The sequence below is a fragment of the Tamandua tetradactyla genome, chromosome 18 (genome assembly GCF_023851605.1).
Source record: "Tamandua tetradactyla isolate mTamTet1 chromosome 18, mTamTet1.pri, whole genome shotgun sequence".
Classification (NCBI taxonomy): domain Eukaryota; kingdom Metazoa; phylum Chordata; class Mammalia; order Pilosa; family Myrmecophagidae; genus Tamandua; species Tamandua tetradactyla.
In genome coordinates this window covers 34,120,349-34,139,879 of record NC_135344.1, presented here as the reverse complement: position 1 = coordinate 34,139,879, position 19,531 = coordinate 34,120,349, and the positions used below count along the sequence as shown (strand labels likewise).

Below are 19,531 nucleotides of genomic sequence, written 5' to 3'. Positions count from 1 at the left end.
AGGCCCCTCTCCGAGAGGCCACAGCAACCCCCCCCACAGGACAGGGCAGTTGCTGGGCTTACTGCAGTCTGAGCTCAGCTCAGCTGTGCCAGGGTTGCTCCAAGCTGCTTCCTCTCCCCTCCTTTCCAGTGCCCTGGAAAGTGAAGGGACTCCTGTGCAGTGGGGGGAGGGGGAATCAGTGGTCTGCAAACCGAGGCATCTCTGCACTCAAGCCTGCCCACATCAGGGCAAGGCAATGCTGGGCTGCAAAAGCTCAGGGCCTGAGTAAATTCCTACCTGCCCCCCATCCAAGAAAAAAAAAAACAGTAAAATTTTTTTTGCAAGTTAAAACCAAGCTAATGGCCCTGGGTGGGGCCTAGCGTTGAGGGCTGCACAGCCAAACCAAAATTAGCTTGCAGCCAAGAACTGCTTGGCCTCGCCATTTGGGGAAGGAAGCTGAAACAGTCATGAAAGATTCTTTAGTAAACTGGGAAATAAGGCTGCAGTTAACATTTCAACTGAAGGTGACCCTTCTGGTAAAATATTTTTTTAAATAATAAAAATAATATAAAGTTCTCAAACAGCCTCTTTCTTAAAGAAAATGGCCTAAACGTTCTCGCGGGAGTGGAAGGGAAGAAGGAGGTGGGGGTGGGGGGAACAGGGCTAGCCTCTCTCAGCCACTACCTTCCATGAAAAACTTTTTTCTGGAGTTCTTCTCATAAAAGGAATGATGCAATTTCCTGTCTTGTCCCAATATTTCCTGTTAACTTACAAGGTGAAAGTTATCACCATGTTTTGAACAACTGCCTTAAACTCCAGAGAAAGTTCCTTTTCTCACCCAGTACCCTATCTCTACCATTAAACGCCCCCACCTTAGAATATGGAGACCATCATTTTCTACAGCTATAAAAAGAGTTGGAAAAGTTTTGGTAATGGGCAGTGGTGAGGAAGTAAACATAATTTATGCCACTGAAGTGAACACCCAAAAAATGGCTAAAATTGACAAATTTATGTTATAAATGTTACCAGAATGAAATTAATTTTTTAAGTGGGTTTCAAAAGCCTCATTCGCCCTATTTAGCAGAGATACTGACTCTGAAAGTACAGCTTGCACAGAAACTCAATTAGGACCCAGACGCCCAGGAGACCCCATGGGGAGAAGCAAAAAGGGCTGGAGGCAGTGAAGCCGACGTATTTAGGTAGAGGTGCTACGACCAAATGAGTGTTGCTTCTCGGTGTGTTAACCACTAAATTGAGAACTGTGCCTCAGCAGTTAATAATATCTTCCCGCTGAAAATAGCCCAGAGAGGAAGCCTCTCTGTGACAGTAGGCACACGGCCAGACTCTGGGCTGGCCATTCAATACCGAGCGCGAAAGATGGTACCGCCAGCGGTGACCTCGCCGCCGCCACGCCGTACAGTATCCTTTCCTGAGGCTTCCGCAGAGGGGGGAGGGCTCTGGCGTGTGCGTCCACCTCCTTCGCAGCGCTGTAACCACAGAGGAGGCTACACGTGGACCCGGGGGGCTCCTTCGAAGGCAGCACAGGCCAAAGGAAGGGTAAAATGACCCGGCAGGCGGTTGACTGGAGCCCGGGCTTCGGGAGCTAGCCCTAGCAATAGCCCCAGTGAGCAACCACGCGGCCACCCTGGGCTGGGCAGGCCGGAGGGGAAAACGGCATCTGGTGCAGACTGGGAATGAGGTCAGGCTCGGAAAGCTCATCAGAGGGACCTCTCCTCCCTCTCATTTCTGTAACCCTCATGGGAAAGGGAGGGTTGAAAGACCAACACGGAGATGGTTCTGCTTCTTCAGGTCAGACAAGCCAGAGAGGCTGCCGGCCTCGCTCTCCCACCCACCGCTGCACCCAGGAGGCCCCAGAGGAATTTTGGAAACAAAAGTCCACATCAGCAGATCCCAGGCCCCTAACTGTCTCTCCGTTTTCCTTCTCTGCAGCCATTTTTCTTCATTGATTATCCAAATATCTGCACGTATTTAAAAACTACCATGGGTCACTTTTTAGTGGATGATAAAATGCATATTATTTTACCATTAGTGATATTTGGGATATCACAATGTCATACCACCATCATCACTATCTAGTTCATTTTCATCACCCCAAAAAGAAACCCGGTATCACAGGTTGCTTTTACAACATCATTTACAACAGCAAAGCAAAATGGAGGGAGGTGTGCAGTTAATTACCATTTTCCCGCTCATGTTTCTAAAATCAAGCACAAATCTTGGTTAAGAAGAAAGAGCTCAGTAAGAAATTCTTCCCTATGGGAATCCCAGGAAAGCCCTGCACCTCACACCTCTGCCAAGAGAAACCACCAAAGATAATGCCCAGAAGGAATGCAGGTCCCTTTTGCTCATATCAGAGTTAACAAAAGTTTTTGCACATTGCAAACACCCAGGGAGCTTCAACAACTACTGATGCGTGGGTCCCACTGAGACTTTGGCAAGACCTCAGGTGATTCTGCCCTGCAGGCCAGTCTGGGAACCACTGCCCTACACCTGTTTTTCCCCTACCAGGTTAAGACACCTGCTTTGATAAAGTGCTGCTCCAGCTTCAAGGTCTAGAAGTGAAAAACTACCAGTCTTGGATCAGAATATTGCAAGGAGCAAAATCATGGTACAGTAAAAGCAACAAATAAAGAAGCAAAGAAAGCCAAACCATCATGAATCCTCTGGCATTTCCTCCCTCCTCATTGCCCCACTGGCTCTGAGCTTGTCATGGAGGTCCCATACAGCCACAAGTCCACCCAGCAACAGGCAGGCTCTGCTAAGGGAAGTGTGCTAGACGGCAGCCAGAAGTACAGGGAAACTGGCCCTCCTCTACCCCCACTCCCCTCCATGGACTGGTCCTGTTCTGCCTCAGTGAGGATGCAGGAGGCAGCTGCCCATCTCGTCTGGTCGGCAGAGCAGCCCAAATTTGCTCCAGACTCAAAATGCTGTCAACCAGCATTTAACCCCAGCCTGGCTGCCTCATTCTTTCCAGGACAAAATTGGGTTTTATCAGTAAGACTTTCTCCAGGGGTGAGTGAATGAGCTCAGGCATTGCAGAAGAGGTGGGCAGATGGCCTGAGCTGCAGTTCTCGGCTGGTCTTTGCCAGCAAGTGGGTGCACACCAGGTGAGCCGGCCCTGGCCCCAAGTCACTGCACTGGCCTTTACAGAGATTCAGACTGGCACTTCTCATGGTGCTCTTAGGAGGAGCTAGGTAAGGAGCTCATTCCTGGTTGCATATGCTAATCCATCCGACCCCCCCACCCTGTGAAGTCCATGCTCTTAGCCACTTGGATAAACCACCAGCTTGGCTGTGAGCTCACATCTCTGGCAGTGGAGGCTTGTTCCCAGAGGCAGGGGAAGGAGACATTAAAAACACAGCAACAGGCACCCAGGCCCAGATTCCCAGTTTACTGTTACAATTTCAAGCCAGACCAAAAAAAAAAAAAAAAAAATTATTCACATGCAACTGAATAATTTTCCTTAAAGCAGAATGGAGCAATCTTTCCTAAGCCACTTGGTTTAAGCCCAAATTTACAGGAGGCTTAGCCAGGGCTGCATTTTCAGGTATTTTTGAAAGCTCTCTTCTGTGGCTAACACAGATACCAGCAGGGATCAAAGAGAAGGAGAAAGGCACTCCTAGAGTAGATGCTGACCAAGACACACCCATTCCCAGACTTGGGAACTAGAAGCCATTAATGAATCTTAAGACCTTAGCAAAGAAGTTGGCCACACTTGGGTTGGTGGGAAGGTGTCTCTCCAAGAAGCACAGCTTTGCACAGCCAAGAGATGGGGATCCCTCCAACCTCAAAAGGCACATCAGTACTTTTGACTCCCTCGCCTTCCACTTTCCTCTTGAGATCGACAGTGGCATGACTTTTGTAGTTTAAGTAGCTACAAATCCTTGCTCTAAGCAGGGAGGTCCCTATAGCTGAGGACCAGCCAGCTGCAGACACTGTATGGAGGAGGAGGCTGGACCTATGCAGTTGAAAAACCTACAACTCTCAAGTGAGGTGGTACTCCTTCAACCCACCCAAATGGGACAAAGCATGAGCTAAGTGAAACTGCCCCCTACCCAGAAACCTCCCGATGGAGGCTGCCAAGAGACTTTTTAATACATGCTTTTAATTATCGGTGACAGTGAAAGCTCTTGGGACAAATCCTTTCCATTTCTACCACTTAGCAGAACCTAGAAGCTTCGTGTCTATGTGAGATCTCTCCAAGGTAGGTCTTCCTGGGCCATGACACACATGGGTCCAAGCAGCAGCAAGGGCCTGTTCTGGCATTTCATGCATTTCAAAACACAGCCACACCCAGAGAGCTTAACTCAGGCTGCCGAATCACAAGTCAATCCACAAACACAGACCCCCAAGTCCACGGGCTCATGGAGCAGCTGCCCTCATGTCACCTGACCCCATAGGAGAGGGAGCCCAGCCAATTCCAGAGCCTTCCTGGAGGCATCTCCATGCTCGTGTGTCTCCGCATGGGACCATCTATCTGTATGTCTGCAGCATATTCACACACACGCACGCGTGCACACGCCCAGCAATCCATCTGTCTCAGAGGGCCGGCTGTCAGAAATGAAAGTACAATCTCCTGGAAACAAGTCACTGCCTTCTAAAAATGTCCCATTTTCCCATTCCAAGGACACCTGCAGGGATGGGGTGTGTTCTACCACAAGCCCCTGTGGTCTCACTGGCCAGAACCAAGTCGCGACACCGAAATCCCAGCCTGCTGCCAGCGGCCCCAGGGCTCCAAGCCACCCACTCCCCTTTCCCCCTGCTCCTTTTCCAGGTCATATCTGCGGCCAGTGGTGCAGGAAAGGGAAGGGCCAGCCCTGGAGTCACCCCAGCATTTCAAGAGGGGGCATTCCTCTGAGCACACCCCCACCCCCACCCGAGGCACCACATTTTCACATTTGGCTTTTTTTCCTTTCCCTTCTTCCCTTGCCAAAAGAATCAAGCCCTGGCTCCCACTCCCGACCTTCCTCCCACCCTAAACTGAGCCCCATTCATTAAGCCCGCTCTCAGCCAGGGCAGGACAGGAAGGAAAACAGCACACAGGGCCTGTGAAAGAGACACTCAGAGAGGTTATTTCAAGGGGGGAGAGGGAGAAAACCCTTGCAGGCATTTGCACTGCTCCCCACCTCCACACCATGCTTGCACCCTTCCCTGGCCACCAAAGCAAGCACTGGCTCCCACCCTCCAGCTCTGCTAACCTCTTCCCCTCTCCGGAAGGGGCAGGGCTCAGCCACCGCAACCCTCTGGGGGTCACTGGCCTCACCCTAGACACACCCAGCTCCTCCTCCCCACCCCCCAGTGGAACTTCTTAAAAGGAGGAGGTTTGGGCTTTCTACATTTGCAAAATCCTCTACCCTGGACCCAGGACATTAAAATTTCTTTCAGCGGCATCTTGCAACAAAAGGTGTAGACCTAGATTTTCTCCGTGCCCATCACCTTTCCTCCAAACACTCCCGGCCCAGTGACATCAACCCCCCCACCCCAAACCATTTCCACCCCCACCCCCACCCCCACCCCACCCCACAGCACGCCAGTCCTACACTGCTCCCACTCCCAACAGAAAGAAGAAAGACCTCAAAACTTTGAAGCCCTGGGAATCAGTAAATCAAGAGCTAAAATTCAAAACAAATGCTCTTTCATGTGGAGGCTCTGATTTTTTTTTGGGGGGGGGGAGTGTTCTTTATTTATTTATTTATTTTACTTTTATGTTTTTGCCATTTTGTTAAACCATGCAGTCCCTTCAGACACACCACACAGCTCATTAATCCAAATGGCTGCAATTACCTCGGTGGAAGGGGGAGTAGTTAATAACTGCTTTATCCCCAGTTTCTTTCTAGGGCTGGAACAAAAAAGCCCACCTATCTCAGAAGGGGCTGACCAGGGTCACAATGTTAGCTCTCAGCCTGATGTCATTTCCTCCAGCAGAGGGGACAGACAAGATGTTATCAGTAAGACAAACCTTCCGAAAACCCCCCCTTTCAAAAGCTACCACTTCCCTTGCTTATTTCATGTGGTTCAGAGGAGCCAGGGCTCCTCCCTGCACCTTCAAGATTTTAAAAATAAAATGATCTAGTAACATCCTGAGTGTGTCCCTTTGCTCAGACCCTTTCCTCTCTTTGGCCTTCTTTCCTTCGGAACTCCCTCAGCCTTAGAAAGCAGAGGAGACGCCGAATCCCATACTGCTGCATCCTCACCCTCCCCAGCAGCTCGGGGCCACCGCCCCCACCCCACTCCCGACTCCCACAGCTCCCTCTTTTCTAGATCCTTCTTTTTCCTGCTCAATTCTCATTAGGAGCTTTGAGTAAACAATACCCTCTCTCTCAGATAAGAGTCCACAGTATATATTGCTCTGAAATAAAAGCAAACACACATCTCCCTAAAGACATTCTCAGCAAGCTCAATTCCTGGAGAGGTTCAGGGAGGAAAATGTCCAAAATGAACTGAGCCCAGGCCACGCACGGAGGCAATGCCTGACAAATTCATCACATGCCCGCCACCTCACCAAGAGGGTATGCCACTGCCCCCACAAAGACAATTTTACAACTTCCACCTGAGCTACCACGATGCCATGCTCATGTCCCAAAGGCAAGAAATGCCAAATGCCCTGAACTCAGATCGAAATTTCTTTTTTTTTTTCAGACTACTTTCACTCTTGCTTCGACTAGTTCTTAGAAAATCCAGTAATGATATATTGCAGTGGGGAAAAACAGGTGCAGAGGATGACTTTAGAAAAAAAAAAAACAAACTAAAATGCCTCCCACTTACATCGCCAATGAGTTTCTCTGTTTATCGCCCTCCTCTCAAATCCCTCGGAGACAGTGAAGCTCACCTCATCCAACCCCACAGGCGACCCGAGGGACACTGGCACTGCAGCCCTCTCTCTCATGGCAGAGTGTCTGCTGTCTGCAAGGCCCCAGACTCCACACCACATCCTGCAGCTTAAAGGACACCTACTCTGAACTCTCAGCCTACACCTGGGATCTGTCTTCAACAAGTCCTGGAAAAGCAGATCCAGCCCCTTCGGGGCACTATGCACAAAAGGTTAGGGCAAAAAAAAAAAAGAGCTTAAACTTACACACCAATGACACCAAAGCCACCGAAGTGGAAGCCCCTCGAGCCAGGAGTTGCTTTGAACACATCTGTGAAACCCTTCATGGCACCAAACCAGCCCCCGACAGGCCCCGTTTCCCCATCTATGGACCGGGCCTAGAGTTCTGATGTGTAAAGGACTGCAACGGCACAGAGAAAGGGCAGCACCATCACCCAGGATGCATCCTGTGTAACACACATAAAATGAGAATTCATTCCAGACAACCGGGCACAGGGGGGCGGGGGGGGAGCAGAAGGCTGCCCCCATTCCACCAGTCTCCTGTTATTTCAAGATATCTTGGAACTGCCAGGAAAAGTAAGAGAAATGTCTTACCTGAAAGCCCCCCAGGGGCCAGATAATCCGTTCCCCCTGTCTCAGCGGAGGAAGGCACAGCATCTGGACAGTCTGCTGTGGGTTTGAAAAGGGGAGACAAATAAATAAATGCAATAAATAAATAAATGAAAACACCAAGATTAATTTTTAAGCACATTCTAAACAGCATTAGAGAGACCACACATTCCATGGGGCTGACTTGCAGCCACGATGCTGATTAATGTCTGCTGGGGCTTCGGCCCCATCATAAGACAGACCACAGCACCTTGTCACCGTCTGGGCTCCAGGCGGCCAGTTAATCATTAGTCAAGTCAGGCTCAGTCACCAAGTGGCTGGAATTTCTTTTATTACAAGTCCCCCGTTCCTCAATGAGGAGAACCAGGTAGCTCTCAAGGTCAAAGGAGATTCGAGCTCAACTTTCTCAACCTTGTCCGCTCTCTCTCCCGACTCCCTCCAATCTTTAGCAGAGAAAATCAAAGGCGAAGCCTCCTTGCTTAGATCCAGTGGCCTCTCTGCTCCCATAGATGAGAACCCACACTTTTTTTCTTTTAATTTTACATTTTTGATATTGAAATACTTTCAAACGCACAGGACAGTTACAAAAGTAACACAAAACCCAGGGAGAACGCTAACGTACTGCTACCCTCCCCCCCTCCAATACCCATATCCACCAATTTGTCATATCACTCCATCTAACTACTCATTAATTTATTAATCCATTTATCTATCCATCTGTCTATGTATCAATCCATTTCCTGAACACTTGAGTGTAGGCCATCACACCAAGCTCCTTGAATACTTCCCTGTATGGTTTCTAAGAGCAAGGATAGTCATGGAACCATTTTAAAAGTGCAGTTATCAAGTTCAAGAAATTTAACAGATGTAAAGTTACCATATATGTTCTAATGTTTTCATATGCCCCAATAATCGTGCCCATCTTTTTAAAGATGGACTTTCCAGTTCTTTCGGAAATTTCTCTTTGGAGACTGGTGTAGCGCTGAGGGGTTTCTTTCTCCTTTTTAATTGAGGTATAATAAGTACAGATACAGCAAAGTATACAAATCTGAAGTATGAGTTGATGGGTTTTACTTCTGGGGACACCTGTGAAACCACCACCGGGCCAAGACAGAACATTCTCAGGGCTCCAGCAGGCTTGGGCCGGAGGGAAGGAGGTCTACCTCCCCATTCAAGGCCAGTCCAAACCCCCCCATCTTTGGAAGCCTTCCCAGACAACCCCAGAGCGACAAATTCCTTTCTGGCACCCAACACTTGGCGCTTTCTTCCATGGTCTCTAACTGATATTTTGCATTTGGGTCCTGTCTGCCCTAACTAGAATGCAAGCTTCTCTCCAACTTCCCTGGCACTTGCAGGTGTCAGGCATGGGGACTTCCAGGTTAATAAGGATAATGGCAATTCTAGCTCAGAAACAGACACAGACTTGCAACCTCCCTCCAAATAATGCCATTAGTCCCATGAAACAAATAGACCCAAGACCCTGTCTGCTCATCATTCACCAATTTCAGTGCAAAACCGACTAAAATCCACACAGAGGGCCTGGAAAGGTGACCCCAGCAATGGCTGCAAACACACCAAGTGGGATGGTGCAGAATCCAAGTCCCCCGCCCCAGGGTCCCTAGAGGATGTTCCTGGGCTGCACATTGCCAATTTCCAACAGGAACGACCAGGCCACACTGGCAAGCATGGCAGCCAAACCCAGGACCAGCCTGGGGGAAGATCTGGGAGCCCGTTCCTGGCAGCAGCTGCCTCCATTTCTTACTATACAGAAGGTATGGGACAAAGTGTGGCCTTCAGAAAGCCTCAAACCACCCCTGAGCTTCTGAGCTTCTGCTGCTTGTCCAGCTGGAAGAATAACTTTTCAAGAACTGTCCTAAACAGTCCTGGGGGCGGGGGGGGGGGGGGGGGGGTGGCGGGGAGCCGCGGGGAGCAGAGGAGAGAGAAGACTGTGTGTGTAATCTCATTTTACCAGGGCAAAGTATAATTCCTAACAGGAATATACAGTTTTACAGGATATACTTAATCAAATGGAAAACAATAGAGGGAGGCAGGAAGTGGAGTTACTTGTTGAATGGTGTAGAGCCCGCACTTTGAAAATGACTCTGATGGCCTTCACCGAGCTCTAGAGATAGGCTCCTCGACCCTGCCCTCCACCGACCCCGAAGCGGAAGATACCCCCACATTAAACAGGATGACTTAGCCACGGCCTCTCCCCACTCAGCTCTGGCTGGCTGAATCCCAGGAGCAAGGTGTGTTTCAAAGGAAAAGCCCAGCATCTCAGGGCAGAGCTGGGACCACATTCAAGGTGTCAGCCTGTCTCAGATCAAAGGTAAGCCAGCTCCACACTGGCAACCACAAGCGTTTTTTATGAAATGGTGTCCTGCCCTTCTGCAATGCCTTTGATCTCAGGAGGGATTTACAAACATTAATTAGGCCTCCCTACCACCCCTGTGAAGTAGCAAAGTTCAACGTGCATTCAGGTAAACTGAGGCGTCACTCACTAGCCCAAGGGGCCACCCAGTGAGCTGGGCTACAATCCAGAATCCAGCTCCTATCCCAGGGCCCTTCCTCCCCTGCCAGGTGGCCAGGTGAGACAGAGACAAGAGACAGTCTTCAGCACCCAGATTAACCTCAAGCTGCTGCCAGGCTGGTAAAGGTCAAAGGGGCTACACCCTTTTCTGTGGCTGAGGGACCACAGAAAAGAGCCGCAGAGATAGATTTCAAAAGTCAAGAGCTCAACTTGTGCCCATGCTTCTTTCTCCCTAAAGCTAGGCTGGGGCACCTCAGAAGCTCTAGGCCACTCCCAGCTCTTACCACCACTTATTATGAAGCAGCTAGTGAGTGATAAGTTCTGTGGAAGAAAAAAGACTCATCCCTTCTCCCAGCAGCTCCGAAAGAATCCCTGAAAAACCGGGACTACGGGCTGCTGAGAACTGGCATAAGAGGAGGGAGTTGGGAGTCCCATTAAGAGTCTCTCCCGAAGAGAACATTTTGCGGAGAGCCAGGCTATTCCCAGCAACTTCTGTGTTCCTAAGCATTGTTAGGACAGAGGGGCCTCCTTCACCCCAATACAACCCAAAGTTCCAAGTGCCCTGGCTTTGCCTCAGGAAGTTCACCCAACCAGAACTCAAATGAACCCTTGACCAATGGACTGGACTTGTCAGATTTTAAAGCTGGTACTGCATCAGGGCTATAGAATGAATGAATCAATGAATGAATGAACCATCTAACCTAACTCTTTCATCATCAGGATTTAAAACAAGGCCTGGAAAAGTTAAATGAGTGGCCTTGAGTTAAGAATCAAAGGGACAGATCTCCAGACAAGCTGCCAGACTTCGTTATGACACTTTGGAGACTCCATCTGCCACTGGGCACTGGCCGCCACCTGGGTTCCACAGCTCAAGCAAAGAGAGCTCAGCCAGCAACACCCGCCTCGCCATGCTCCAAGCCTTTCAGACCATCAGATACAGAGGACACAGAGCAGACTCTCCCACCACCCCACATTCCCACTCCATAAACTGAGCTCTATCACTCCTTATGAAACGAGGGCTCTTCTGACTTCTGACAACCATGAGTTACAGCTCCTAGGTTCAGCTGTACCTAACTGTCCTTCCCAGAGAACCCTGCTAGCCTGGACCACCCAGCACCCAGGTACACGAAGGCCAGGCCCTTCCAGAGGCTGCAGTGGAGTGACTTTGACCATAACAAAGTGGTATATCCAGACTTGAGCCTTCAAGTTCTTCCAAAGGCTGCAGGGCTACCAGGCCCCAGCCCCTTTCCTATCTAGCCCCTTCCCAAGCTGCAAACTTCATGGGAAGGATTCCCTCAGCTGTGCAACACATCAGGGTTTTAACAGTTGTCCACTGTGAAATCTTATGCCTGGTTTGCACCTAGTAACCCAAGACCAAAAACTTCAACCTTGGGGCTTAGAAACAGAATGTGAGTGGCCAGGCCGATTACTTCTCATATACAAGACAGGGTGGAAACCTGGGGCAGCACCCATCTGAGTGTCTGGCCTCAACTCCAGCAAAACTCCCCAGACCTGTCCTGGGGCCCCTCCAGCCCCACCCAAGCTTTGTCCCCAGGGTCCTTCCAGCCCTGGACCTGGCGGTCCTCCAACACATCACGACAATCCTTTTCAAGGGAGCTCTGTCTGTTAAGGCCCCCATGGTCCTCCACAACAGTGCCTTTTCTCATTTCTTTTTGTTTTAAACAAAACGTTTTTGGGTGAGTAACCAGCTGTTTGAATTTCCGATTGGCAGGTTAATCACTTCCTATTGACTGATCTGGAGAACTTTTCTCCCCCTTGGAAATGGCACATTCCTGTCTTTGTGGCTTCTCTGTTTACACACATTTTGCTACCTAATGTCAACACTTGCTAATGAATAAATATATCACTCCACACACCGAAAATGAGGTCTGGCTTGGCAGAATGTCTGCTTAAATCCTGTGAATAGATTTATCCCAGTATCTATGCAGGAAACCCAATAGAATGTGGTTCTTCCTTTCTTTTTAAGAGGTTTTTGGGAGCATAGCGTTTACACCCCTGGGACCAAGGTGACTGTTCTGCCTCTCTTTTAAAAATTTTAAAAATCCTGGAAAGGAAAAACAAATATAGGGCAGAGATGGCCCCTTGGAGAACTAACCCCATGAAGGGTTTTGAACCTTTTAAGTCAAAATCCCAGTCCAGTTACAGTTCTTTTCGAAAACAGAGGTTGGCAAATTTCAGTTAACATTTGTTACAAATACAGAGAGCTAGCTATCTCCTCATTAATGACCATTTATCTGGTGTTTTGTAAATCGAAAGCAAAATATCACATGCTTTGCAGGCCACTTATTAGACAGGCTCCCAGGCAAGCAGCAACGCCTTCCCAACTTGAGGGAGCCCGTAGAGTCCCGGGAGGCCTGGGCTGTAGAGCATGGGCTTCGGTTACACCGTTCATTAAAGTATTTAATTTATGACAACGCCCCAGCAGAACTTTTAATTAGTGGGGGATGGGGGGGAGCCCAACAGCCAAAACTCATGAGGCAGAAGGGCTTGTGGAATTCCAGGAGGTAAATGGTGCCCAACCCTTCACTTTTCTTTCTCCCAGAACCCTGGCAAAATTAAAACGTCACAAGCTTTACATTTTTCAGACACCACTATACAGGCACAAGGAAAGAAGAAAGTTATAATCCATGCTTTCAGCAAATAAATGTCCCACGGTCAGAAGGAGCTCCAGGAAACTGGAGCTCTAAGTCCCAGCTTTGCTGACCCTCTCCCACTCCACTGTTCCCTACATAGGGTGAGCCCTCCTGCTGCCAGCCATAAGTTGAATGCAGACAACCGCAAGCAGGTTGGCAGGTTGGTGCCAGCCTCCAATGGGCTTCTGCCCTGGCTGGGTGCCATCCGGTGACAAAGCAACAGGCAGGCAGAGCTATGCTAAAAACTTTTATGGTCCCTACCAAGAATTCTGAGAGAACCCCAGGCCGGAGAAGGCTGACTCCTAGGTGACTGGAGATGGGGAAAAGTCTTTAAAATCTTCTAAAAATCTCCCTCCAAATCAGTCTTCACCGCACCTTTTTAAACTGCCTTCTCCTGCTTCTATTTGCCCAATCTTCCCACGGATTCTCCTGGCACTCACAAAGCAAAGACTTTGAATTTTCCCACCAACCTATCCTATTTGGCTCCTAAGACATTTCTGTGTGGACCAAAGCTTCCATGTGTTAAAGCTGAGCCAACTTCCGCCACGCAGGGCAAATACATGAGAAAAGAATAGAACATAAACATAACTAGGAAACATCTCCATAAATTTAAAAATCCAGCCACAACAAAAACTCGGAAAAACCCACCAAACTTCCAATAGAGAAAACCGACAGGCTGGGAAGGAAGCCCAGCACTTTCCCAGATCGCTGGCCTAGGAATAAAACCTGGGTTCTAGAGGCTTCCTTCTTAACTAAAGACAGTAAGAATATTTTAAAAATCCTCTACTCACCAGTTGGTTTGAGAAAATCCATCGGGTATCTGGAGTAAGGAGGAGGGGGAGACTCTGGAATTAAAAAAGTAAGAGAAAATAAAGGCCGAGCCATGAGAAAGATAGAAACTTATGATAACAGAGGCATTCTTTAAGCCCAACTGTTTGTCTTAGCTGTGGGGGTTGGAGGCTGGGCCGCGAGGCGGTGATTGCCTTGATATTTAGCTGTCAGATAAACAAAAGAGGCCGCCTGGCGCCAGCCTCGGCGCTCCGCTCCTCCACGTCTGCCGGGGCCGCCGCCGCGTTCGGCGGGCCGAGCTGGAAACCACCGACTCGACCCGGGCCGCGCAATTCACAGTTCACCGGGCGGGGGGCGACAAGCCCCCCACCCCCCGGCCTCCAGACTCCGATCTCAGTGCTCCCCGCCCCGGCCTGCCCACCAGGGGCGCGATTCATCCCGGTCCCGGCCGCTCCGCTCGGCCCCCGCCAGGGGGGAGATTGCGGAGGAGGGCACGGGGTTCCCCTTTACCGGCCCGAACTTTCCTGGTTGAACTTGAGCCGGGGGTGTCTACAAGAGTCCGGCTCGGGGCACCCCACCTCACCCCACCCCCACCCCAGCACAGGCTTGGAGAAAAGGGAAGGGATGGAAGAGGCTGGGAAGATAAAAGGAGACAGGCTACGGGTCTTAATCCCGAAGCCCAGTTCAGGGCCCAGCGCGCTAAGGGGCAGCAACGACAGGGGGGCTCCGGGGCACACAGCTCTCCACACACTTCTATGCTTTTCTCTGCTGGGAGGAAAAAGTAGAGGAGACGTAACTTCTCGGGACCGTTTTTCTTTTCACTCTGGAGCTGGCCGAGTTGAGGTGGATATCAAGTTCGGCCTCCCATCCTAACCCTCTCGGCCCGCCCCAAAGCCCCAAAGCTGTGCGACCAGGGCCGTATCTGAGCCACTTGTGCCTGCCGCGACTGTCCGTATTTCCTAAAAGACAGGAGGCTTTTCCATCCTTTACAACTCCTGCTTCTCCCAGCCTTCTTTGGAGGACTTGGACGAAATCCAACTCGGCCACACATCCTAACGCCTTTCCGGGGGGGGGGGGGCGGGGGCGTGCCCCCTCCCTTTTCTCTGCATCCCCTGGCTGATCCGGAAATGAGGGTGCCTAGTTTTGAACCGCATGTCTGTGCAGTGTGTGCAAGAGCAGTGCTCACAGCCCCCTTGGGGGCAACAGACGAGAAACACTGGAAGGGAACCCCCAGGGAATGTCCCTCGAGTCTCCCCTCCACCCGCGCGTCCCTTTTCCATTTTTTTCCCAAGTCTCCTCCCAGGAAGGGATGTACACTTCCCCCAGGAGTGTTGACAATGGTGGGTGGCGCGGAGGAGGTGAGGAGGGTAGGGGCAGCACAACTTCTTACCTAGTTCGCAGAGTCGGCTAAGGTGATGGGGGTTGCAGCACACCAGCTCGGGGTTGATCTTCCCGTAAGATTCACAGCAACACAGCCTCTTGACTTCCGAGGAATGCCTGAGATCCGGCCACCTGAACACTTTGCACAGCAGGAGGGGGAGCGAATAGGACGAGGGCGACTGCGCGGGCTGGGCGCCGGCGGGTGTCCCCGGACCCAACCTGCAGTCCAGGCGGCCGGGCAGCAGGAGGCACGCGGTGCGGGTACCGCCGCGGGACTCCACCGCCTGGAGCAGCAGCTCCAGCTGCCGCTCCTTCAGTTTCTTGAGCACCGAGTGCGTGAGCGCCTTCAGATCCGCCTCGGCGCCCCCGGCCGCGCCGGCGCCCGAGGCTGGGGGGTGGGGATGGTGGTGACCTTTGGCACCTCTGACCGCCTTGCCCAGGCAGCAGCCAGCCCTGCCCGCGCTGCCGCCGGCCCCATGCGCCCGGCCGTCCGTCGCCCCTTCCCCCCGCGGCTCTCCTCCACCTCCCCCCGCGCCCTCCTCCTCGTCCTCGCCGCCGGGCGCACGGCTCCTCCAGAGACGCCGGACGAGCGCAGATCGTTTGGTCCTGAACATGCGGGGCGAGGAGGCGAGGAGAAAAGTCGTTTGCCGGCTAAGGAGCGAACATGACCTCCGCACACCATGAAGAAGTCGGGCGCCGAGTTGGGGCAGCAGGCGCAGGCGACAGCAGCAGCAGCAGGGGCCCGGGCAGGAGCGGCGGCGGCCCGAGGGGCGCTCCGTGGCATGCGCCAGTCTCCCGGAGGCCGGGGCGCGCGCGGGGTGCGCTGGGCGCCCGCCGGGGGTCAGGGGCCTGCGCTCCGGCTGCCCCACCCCGCGCGGCCCAGGCCCTGCGCGGCTCTCGGGCCCCGGCGCGCCCCGGAGAAACGCGGCCGCCGCTCCCCTGGGGGCGGCCGAGCCTGCCCTCTTCCGCGCCGCCACAAAAAGACGCCCCCCCGCAGCGGCTCCCGAGTGTCGGGCTCGCCAGCCTCGGCTTCCTACATGGAAGACCCGCGGGGGCAAAAAACGAAGGGCGTTCGGCAGTGCCGGTGGAGAGAGGAAAAAGACTCGTTCCCCCTTGCTAAGCAACTTAATTTGGGGGTGGGGAGAAGCAGGCAATTAAAAAAAAAAAAAGCAGGCACGCGATTTATTTTTTTCCTCTATATCCTTAGTAACCGGATCTCCTCGAATTCCGTGCACACGAAGACTCGGGGGAGGGGGCCGAGTGGACTTCACCCCGCATGAGATGTCTGGCGAAATAAGGAGGCTCTCTCAAAACCTAAGAACCAAATATGCAAAGCCAAAATGAAAACACAACCTTCTCACACCCCGGAGGTCTGGGGGCGTCCGGCTGGAGCTGGGGTTTAAAAAAAGAAAATATTTACAAAGTAGAACAAGATGTTTGAGGGGTGGAAAACCGTATCCACGAGTTACATCCCTCCTTTTTTCTTGCAGAGCCCCGCTGGTCTTCTCCTTTTCTTCTGCTCCCCCCAGAAAGAAAATATATGTATGTTTTTAATCCACAGAAAGCTTTGGCTTGGTTGCTTCAATCCTCCGCATCTGGGTATTTTAGGCAAGTCTCTGGTCTTTCCTTCTGCGCTCCCGGGGCCCGGGTCCTCGGCGGGGACTTCCTTGGGGCTGGCGGGGGCGCAGGGGCAGAAGATGCTGCGGCGGCCGCTGAGCCCCGCGGGGCTGACAGCGCGGGGGTGGGCGGCGCGGCGGCGGCGGGCTCCTGGCGGGTCGGAGCGCTCTCGCCCTCCCGGGCGCAAGCTGCTCGCTAGTGCGGGGGCCGCCGGCGCCCCCTCCTCTGGCAGCGGCTGCCAGCCGGGGCTCCCTGCATGGGCCGCTCGCCCCGACCCGGCGGCGACGGCAGGAGGCCCCGGGGTCCTCTCGCCGCCTTCTCCTCCGAGGCTCTCCTCGTCGCGCCCCGGAGCCTCCTTGTCCCCCGTCCGCCCTCTCCTGGCGCTCGGGTCCTTCTGCCGCCGCTGGGGACTCGCTGCGCCGCACTCAGGATCTCCGAGGTCGGACGCTCAGGGGCTCGGCGCCGGCGGGCTGGCTCCGTCTCGGGCAGCTCTCTCCCGCGCGGCAAGCAGACGGAGCACGGCGCCCGGCTGGCTCGGCTGGCGCGGCTCGGGGACAGGCTCCTCCGTGCGTCGAGCGAAGAGAGCTAGTGTGCCCGGGGCTCGCCGCCTCCCGCTAGGCCTCCCGCCCCCGCCCCCTTCCCTCCCTCTTCCCTCCCCCGCCCCCAGCCGCCGCCGCCTCCCGCCCCCCCCCCCCCCCCCCCGGCCCTGTGCTCGGCTGGTTCCACTGCGCAGTGGCGCGCCCGGCTCCGGCCTCGTCACGTGGCCGTCTAGACACCCTGTCGCTTTAAAAAAAAAAAAGCGATTGTGTTTCGCAAACAACAGATCGGGTTTCTAAAAGCTATTTCACCCCCCCACCCCCCGCCACCGCCACCCCCTCTCTGGTCTGCGAACGGGGACTAATGGGGGAGGGAGAAATGTGGGGAGCAGAGGCTCCCAGAATCGACTGCGATTTGGCACGAGCGGAGGAGAAACGCGAAAAAACGGGAGCACCGAGCTGGCTTCGCCGGCGAGTTTTGGAGCGGAACAAGCCGGTGGGTGGCTCGATGTGGACCCAGCCCGCCGAGCTTCGCCCTTCATTCATTCGTTTTGTTTTAAAGGCCCTGGCGGTGGATCCCTTTGGCCGCGCCGGAGAGAAGGGGGAGGAGAGCGCTGCCTCCGTTTAAAAGACATTTACACCGAACTGGACCGAGGCCCTGGGAAGTGTGTGCTGGAGGGAACAGCCGGGCCGCCAAGGGCGGGGAGGCGGCGCGAGTGTGACCTCAGCGGCGGCCGCGCGCTCCCTCCCACCCTCTCCCGCTCCGGGCTCCGGTTTCTGGGACTGCCTGGAGAAATGTGTCTTGTGCACAGCTCTGGAATGCATTTGGCCGGCTGACGAGCTGCGAGGGGCAGCGTCGTGGCGGGAGAAGGGAGAGAGCGGGAGCTCGCCCGCCCCCCGCCAGCAGGTTTCGCCCAGGGCCGGGAATGCTGCAGCCTGGCTACCCCACCTCCTGGCGCGGGAAGGTTACCCTCGGAGCGGACCTGCCTGGGGCATGGCGTATGCATGCGGGCTTTTGCAGCGCCCCCCTGGGCCTTGTACCTTTCAAGGTGCTCAAGATGCTTCGGGTCAGAGTTTATCCCCTGACCCAGGCTTGGGAGAAGCATACACCTAGCAGACAGGTTTCTGCGCAGAAGTGGGTAAGGAATTGCTAGGGTGAAAGCCCAGAATGTATTCACAGAGTGATGATACTAAGAAACGTAGTGATTTAGATATCTACACATCAGTCGCAGCAAGGCCTCCAGTAGCCATGGCGATTTAACCTCATGCATTTTATTCAACGACATATTTTTTTTAACATCATTTCAAATTGTGAGATCTGGACAACAAAGAAACTCAAACGGTGATTTTTAGAAAAGGTGAAACGTACTATTTTCATCTCTCTACCTAGATTATAAATTCTTAAAAGGTTCAGCTTAATTTTAGACAACTTTATAATTGCAGGCTCCCGGAGTCCCCTCCAGCACCTTTAAAGGTGTCTGATGTGGAATAGATGCTTAAAAAATATTTAAGAATCACGCTTAGGTAGGACTTGGGTAGGACTTTTAGGGGCATTTGGGCCACTTTCTCCTCTCCCCAAAAACACACCTTTGGAAACGTAAGTGAGAGGGGATCAGCAACATTGGTTACAAGGTCATCTCAGGCAAGGAGGGCCTGAAGCTTACTAACCTAGAAGACAGCAGATGCCAAGCAGTGTGGAAACCTATAGGAAGTGGCAGAAGCTGTCACTCTACACATTTATTTTATAAGGCTTCCTAGGGTGCAATTGTATAAAATCATACTTCTGCTTAAAAAAAAGTTACTTATCGAAAAGGTCATTGAAAACTGGGTGGTGTGTAAAACTTTCTAAAAAAGCATCCTCTAAAAGACAGCAGCCAAGAAAGTCCTGGAGGAAATGGAGAAGGAGGAGTTTTGCATGGGGTGATCCCATCAACATACACACCTAAAACCAGAAGAGACAGAAATGGGATTTTTGAGTTGTCTGGGAAATGTCTAACCTACTTACCTGAGAAAGGCTTAGAAAGAGACTAGAGCAGAAGTCAGAAAACCTGATTCCTGCAAGTAAAGCAACGTGCACTACTAATGAATCTCCTGGGAGGAGGGCAGCTGGCTGGGGTTGGAGAACTTTCTGGGCAAGTTTCCTGTCCTCTTGGGGTCCCATCCCCTCTCTCACCTCTGGACCTTCCTGGAAGATATTTGCTTTTTGAGAGGGGCTAGACTGGGTGGGAAAATGACAGGAAGAACTTAAATAAACAGAGAGAGCAACTGTCGTACATTGTAATTAAGTGTCTTGACTAAACAGAGACTCTTCAGAATCTTTTGGAAACCTGGTCAGTGGTGCTAAGGCCCTGATGAGTAGTGGCCCAAGTGCACACAGGGCCGGTAGTAGGTGTTTCTGTAGTTGAATCTGACGTCACAGCTTGTCTGCGTGGAACATGCATAAACTTGCAGAGCTATGTTCCCATATAGTGTAATTGTGGGTATTTTAATTCAGGCGTCACCCCTATCTTGCCCTCTCTACATAGCTTTCTTCCTCTACTTAACTACCCTAGGTAGAAGATCGGTGGGATTCCAGACAAGTAGCTGC

The 19,531-nt window shown here is 52.4% G+C and overlaps 1 protein-coding gene across 3 annotated transcripts in view; it reads right to left on the bottom strand.

Annotated features, from left to right (window-relative positions):
* Positions 1-15,554, bottom strand: part of SMAD7 (SMAD family member 7) — a 28,358-nt gene extending 12,804 nt beyond the window's left edge. For 2 of the 3 annotated variants that reach the window (XM_077135508.1, XM_077135511.1), the window contains exons 1-3: positions 14,802-15,554; positions 13,414-13,467; positions 7,424-7,498 (exon numbers count right to left, since the gene is read on the bottom strand). In XM_077135508.1, coding sequence (XP_076991623.1) covers positions 7,424-7,498; positions 13,414-13,467; positions 14,802-15,405 — 733 coding nt within the window. In that variant the 5' untranslated portion in view covers positions 15,406-15,554. The remainder of the gene's footprint in view (positions 1-7,423; positions 7,499-13,413; positions 13,468-14,801) is intronic. The other variant, XM_077135510.1, reaches the window with a different exon arrangement.
* Between the last annotated feature and the right edge of the window lie 3,977 nt (positions 15,555-19,531).